Raw genomic sequence first — 6,137 nt, 5'->3', positions numbered from 1 at the left:
CCCATCAGCCCCGGTACACCTGCCGGTTCTGCTCTCCCTGCGCTCCGAGCCCACTGGCACGGACCATTTCCCTGGGGGGTACAGGAAAGCATGAGATCCATGGGCTGGCTGCGAGGCGGATGCTGTGTGTTCGCTGGTTGCACCACGCCCGCTGACTGCCCTACAAACTGTACTGCCTCCAGCTGGTTTCACCTGCTCGCAGCTACCCCTATTCCTGCAAATACCCCTTACTTTGAAACGGGGGGGCCCAGCACACCGCCAGGACCCCTCCATATACAGCCCTTCTGGCCACACTTCTCTCAGAGCGTGCTGCTGCTCTCCGGGTGTCACCTGCCTTTGGATCTGTGACTCAAACCCGTCAGGCCAGGTGCGGCCCCATGACTGCAACAGAAGGGCCTGCTGGTGACAGTCACTGCATGCACCTGAATGCCAAGACCCCAACCCTGCAAGCTGCTCTGCAAGGGAAAACCCCCATGCAGTGGGGCTCTGGACAGATATGGGGACCTGCCTGTATGGAAAGCTTGCAGGATGGGGGTCTCAGAGGGCAGCACCAGTCATGGGCAGTGGTGGTGCTGGCAGCAAGGACAGTTCACAGCAGAGCCTGGAGTTTGAGGGCGTATTCCTGAACAGTCAATGCTCATTTTAAAAGTTACCCTCCGGGCCACTGCCATCGTTCTAGGGACTGGTGCATGGGAAGTGTCAACCTAAGAAGAGAGAGTCCGTGGGCCATGCTCTGGGGAGTGAAACACCCAGAACCTGCATCCCACCTGCTCCAAAAAAAGCAGTCCACTTTCATGGGTTGCAGGAAGTCCCTCCCTGGGAGCACTGTACTGGCAATCCTGCAATCCCTGCCACAAGAATGCATTGGGAGCTGAAAACACCCAATCGCTGTGAATATCAGCCAACATTTCCTCCTTCCAAACAGCCAAGTCCAAACCTGTTCCCACTGAAGACCAGGGCTTCCCTGGGACAGGGCCAGCCGCAGCACTGGCTGTGTTCAGGGGATATGTTACTTTCTCAAGTTGCTGACTTGCTTTCCTTGCCTTGGGAGGGCTGACGCCAGGGCAGCCAGGCTGAGGATTCTGGTGACATCTGGAAGCAGGCTGGCAGAACCAGCCCCATAAAGGTCCATTTACAGCACTGGGTAAAGACCGACCACCTCTGACTCAGCCCAGCATAGGTCCCTGCAGGCAGCAGGGTGGACCCGGGGGCTGCCACTCCTGGGCAGAGCTGAGTCACCACCAAGGTTGTCTCATGCCTTGCTTGGATGCAGCACAAGAAAAGAGATAAATTCCAAGAAGGCGCCTAGATCCTAAAGGGCTCTGGGTGTCCTGGAAAGTGCTGGAGGAGACAGACCCTCCTGCAGCCAGCATGTGCAGAGGGCACTTCAGCGGCTGGATTCCTGAGGATCAGAAGTGATGGTACGGCCAGTTCCCCCAGGTTCTTTAAAGGTAGGCCCCCCTCTGCGTGGGTATGAAACCCTTTGGGATCCATTGACCTGCCAGGTGCCCTGCTGGGAAGGGAAGGGGGGTGGGGTTTTCATTACAATGGGCCTGTCTGGCCTCCACCTGGGGGGGAAGGAAGCTGCAGGGGAAGAGCTCTGCATTAGAGGCTGAGTAGCGCAGATGGGCTGTAGTGTCCCAGCCTCGTGCCACTGCAGGTGAATGGGCTGCCTTGAGCAGGGAATCTCGGGGAGCATCTGTAATTCATGTGGCTTTCCGGGGGTTTATTTGGTTTGCTAAGGTCTGTTCACTACATTGTATTTTAATGGCTTGCAAGCCTTGGTGCGGGAGAAGGAAAGGTGAGGCTGATATAGGAAACATTTGTTCTGCTCATTAAGGATCCCTTGCTTTTTGCATATTTGCATGATGATCTCAGTGCTCTTTAAACCTAGTTTATAAATTTGAATCCATATATACACACACACATATCTATAATATTTCTCAAATGTATCCCGAGAGCTCAGCTGATCAGCTGGGGACTAGGGGGTTGGAATGTCCTTGGGAAAGGACTTTCTGAACACGCCCACTTGTCCCCGTTCAAAGTCTAACATCTGGGCCATTTAAACCAAAGCCACTTAGATTACAGTTTGACTGAAAAGCCAACAGTGCTCTACATGAGGCCCTGCACAGGACCTGAGTTTCAGAGGCACCGCTCACCCATAGCTCCCAACGGAGGTGGTAGGTACGCAGCATCTCTGAAGATCATGCCGGCGTTCAGAGCCGGGACTTTTTGAGTCGTGTTGTTTCATACGGCTAGACAGTTTTCTAGTGAAGGAGATCCCATTCATACCCGAGGAACTCCAGACTCTGAGCTTCGGCCGAGTCTGAATGGAAATCCTCCCAGCTGTGGGAACTGGGGAATTCTGACCTAGAGTCAAGCAGCCCCCTAAGAAACAGCCCTCGGAGCCCAGGACAGGTGAGGCAAAGCTGCTGAGAAACAAGGGGACAAGCCCTGCTGCGACTTCTGCAGTAATACAGCACCCCAGCACGGTTGCGTTCAGGGTGCTCCTCTTCCTGAGAGATGTTCGAGGGGCTGCCTCACTGGGGTGGGGGTGGGGGATCCAGGGCAGAGGAGACCTCAGAAGCTGTATAAAGCAAGAGTTCCCTGATGAGCCAAGGGTGGATAGCTGTGAGGTTTCTTCAGGGCTAAATCCCATCCCAAGCCACCAACAGGACAGTGCAATCTCAGACCTGCCCCGCCCCGTCCCCTCACTCTTTCCAGACAGCTAGGATTTCATCTTGCTTGGGAAACTGCTTCCTCCAGCACCACCCCCAGTCTCAGGCTGTGGCCAGGGAGCAGCTCGCGCCCTTTCTAGGGCCACCGAACAAAGCACATTCATACCTGGGCAGAAAGGTCCCATCCTTCTGCAGCATTGTACCGTGCCTTTAAATCCGAGCCTGCCATTGCAGCCATATGTTTCCAGGCAGCAGCAGGAGGAGGCGGTTTTACCGCAGGAAGGAGACATTAGCAAAGGCAAGGAAAAACTGAGCCAAAGAGCCCTTCAACCAGGGCATTCCCTGCCAGAAGCCCCAGGTCACTTGTCTGCAGGGAAACCTGCCCTAAGGCCCAGCTCCACAAAAGGGTGCAGACACTGTGAATTGGGAAGCATCCCCAAGCAGGACAGTTTTATTCGACCTTCAGTCACAGACCTGTCTCAGCCAGGCATCTGGCTTTGTTGTTGTTGGTCCCTTTTGGGTGGTCGCTTAAGGCAGATTTCCCTGTGGCTCCCCCTCCCCAGCAAGCCCTGGATCGGCACACTGCCCGCAAAGCCGCCTCACCCTTGGCAAGTCATCAGAACGGGGCATGGGCGAGACCGGCACCTCTGGCCAAGACCAGCCAGAATGAGCCTTGAGCAGCGCAGGGCTGGTGTGGGCAAATCGCCAGCAATGCCAGGGCTCAGTGCTAAAATCAGGGTGTGGTGCAGAAGGAAGCAACGTGTGCCCACTTTCCCCACCTTTGGCTCACCTCTTGTATTAACAGGGAGCAGGGTCCTTTCTCGGAACGGGCTCCCCACACGGCGTAGTTGCCTGCACGAGCGTCTGGAGAGAGGAACAACAGCCTCTCGGATCCACGTGCAAATCACGTGCGTGCAACTTTGCTCTTTCCCAAAGTGAGTTGCGGGGAGCGTGCGCGCGCCGTTGCAACTAGGCAGGGACAGAGGCTTGTCCCGCCGGAGCCCCAATAAAACTGGGTATCGGAAGGGTGGGAGAGCGCGAGTTGTACATGCTCCCTGACAGCCCTATAAACCCGGGGATGGATGGACCCGACTGGGCTCTCTTCCCAAGGGCTCTTCGAAGGAAGAGGAGAAAAACGAAGGCAGGTTTGACAATGCACTGAAATAAAAGCAAAGGAAACTGGTGATTCCCAGACATGCAAAGGAGTGGGGAAGGAGGAATGGTGGATGAAAATTCATTTGTGGGGGAGGTGGCCTCTGCTAGCAAGAGAGGGCAGGAGGGAAAAATCTGGGGTAGAAGCGAGATGGAGTGGGGGGAGTGTCTCTCAGCAGTAGAGGGATGGATGGCGGCAGAGCTGAGCAGCAGCTGGAAGCAGGGGTGGGGGAAGGGGAGACGGGAGAAGAGAGGTTCACAATGAAAACCTGATTAGACAGTCAAATTTCATGGCAAAATAAAGGCTGTGTCAAGCCCGTACTCCCCAAGGCTTCAGGAATGAAAGGTGATGGCCCAGCCCAGCCACAGAGCTGCAGCCCCCGTGGCTCTGGACCGGAGCAGGATGACTGAGCTAGCGCTGGGAGAAGTGGGTGTGTGCAGCGGGGGATGGGGTGATCGGGAGTGTCTGCCTTTGAATGTGTTCAAGGCAAAATACCTGATTCCTGCATGTAAACAGCTGGTTTTTCTTCCTGTTTTTTGATACAACCTGATTGTGGAAAAGAGTTACCTGCCGAACGCGGGACTCAGTACGTAAAGACCAAGTCCGAGATGCTGGACATCAGCCAGTCCCCAGCAATCATCTCTGTCACCTCCGGAGTGCAATAGTCTGGGAACTCAAAGTGAGAGGTGACTCCCAAGGGGAAAAGGTCGAGGTCTTTGTCGAAGACTGACCAGTCCAGGGCTCCGCAGGCTGCGCTCGGCTGGGCTTTCCCGGGCAGGACACCCAAGAGCTCTTCCTCCAGCTCTTCGTCAGAGGAGGAGAAGGAGGAAGGCGGGGATGCAGTTGACATTGGGGAGGGGGACCCACTCTCTGGGGAGCTCACCTGCTCCGGGAAGGGCTGCGCGGTGGGTTCTGGGTCCTTCAGCTGGCGGGACTCAACGGAGTCATCCCTCTTGCTCCTTTTCTCCCCAGCCGCCCGCGCAGCGGGGACCATGTGCCAGAACTCCTTGCCAGGTGCCTTCGGGCAGTCCTCAAAGGGCGTCTCTGACAGCCGCACCTCTAAGAGGTCCTCTTCCATCTTGAGGGTGGACTCTCCCATCTGGCAGCTGGAGTCATGCTTGGAAGGCTGCCTTCTGCTGGAGGTGACCCGGCTGAGGACGGATGGTTTTATCTTCACGGGGAGCCTTGGCCGGGACTTGCTGGCCCCTATTTTGCCCTTTTTCCTGGGCCGGTACTTATAGTCTGGGTAGTCAGCCATGTGCTTGAGCCGCAGGCGTTCCGCCTCCTTGACGAAGGGGATCTTCTCTGAGTCCTGCAGGAGCTGCCACCTCCTGCCCAGCCGCTTGGAGATCTCGGCATTGTGCATGTCCGGCCACTGGTCCATGATCTTCCGCCTCTCATTCTGTGACCACACCATGAAGGCATTCATGGGCCGTTTGATGTGGCCACTCGGCGTCTTGCACCAGGCAGGCTCGCCCTTGCTGCCGGCTTCCTTGAGGAGCAGGGAGTCTTTGGTGGCTAGCTGGGGACACACCTCCCTCTTGGACTCGATTGCGCGGCTCCTCATGTTCCTCTGCTGGACCATGCTGCTGCTGCTGCTGAAGAATTGCTCCCAGATGCTAAATGCCAGTCAGGGTTATTTTCATTGTCCGGAAGAAGAGGAGGAGGAAGAATCTTCTGCTTGCTTAGGACTGGGGAAGGTTCTTTAGCCCGTCCGCCCCCTTTTAACTCGGTCCGTCAAAGCAGCAGGCGAGGAAATTGATGGAAGTGGCTTGGCACCTTTACAAAAAACGGCCCTGCCTCCCTGAGATGTTTCACTCCGCCGGCCGGCTGGGAAGCGGGCTGTGCAAAAGGCAGGCTGGCTCCTGAATCAATGGAGGGTGAGATTAACGCCACGCCGGTCTCTCCTTGTGCTCCACACCGGCTTGGCACTGCCCCGGAGCGCTGCAGGGGTCCCACCAGCCTGCAGCACACGAGCCCCTGAGGGCAGGGGGAAGGGGATCGATACAAAATAAATGGGTGAAAAGAATGCTGGCTCTTTCTTCCTATTCTTTCCCAGCCAGTTGCCTCCCTGTGTCTGCTCCCTAGCGCCTGCCTTGCTCGCCAGCTGGAGCCAATGCCTTGCACTGCATGCTGTCTGCACGCCCTCCCCGTCTCTCTCTCTGGTGCCTTCTCTTACAGCTCTGCCGAGCTGTCAGCCAGCGCTGGCTCCCCCAGACGCTCTCCGCCCCTCGTGTGCAGTCTGGGGGCTGCACCATCAGCCGCCTCTAGTGTAAACACCCAGGTGCTTATTCTGTCAATGGGAG

At 56.5% G+C, this 6,137-nt stretch overlaps 1 protein-coding gene across 1 annotated transcript; it reads right to left on the bottom strand.

Annotated features, from left to right (window-relative positions):
• Positions 1-4,414: 4,414 nt before the first annotated feature.
• Positions 4,415-5,416, bottom strand: SOX12 (SRY-box transcription factor 12). The gene has a single exon (XM_077832545.1). The coding sequence runs from the start codon at positions 5,414-5,416 to the stop codon at positions 4,415-4,417; it is 1,002 nt and encodes a 333-aa protein (XP_077688671.1).
• Between the last annotated feature and the right edge of the window lie 721 nt (positions 5,417-6,137).

The sequence above is a fragment of the Eretmochelys imbricata genome, chromosome 13 (genome assembly GCF_965152235.1).
Source record: "Eretmochelys imbricata isolate rEreImb1 chromosome 13, rEreImb1.hap1, whole genome shotgun sequence".
NCBI lineage: Eukaryota > Metazoa > Chordata > Testudines > Cheloniidae > Eretmochelys > Eretmochelys imbricata.
This window is presented reverse-complemented; position numbering and strand designations above follow the sequence as displayed.

Excerpts from the sequence above, each read along its gene's own strand:
- SOX12 (XM_077832545.1), bottom strand. The coding sequence starts at position 5,416 with ATGGTCCAGCAGAGGAACATGAGGAGCCGCGCAATCGAGTCCAAGAGG.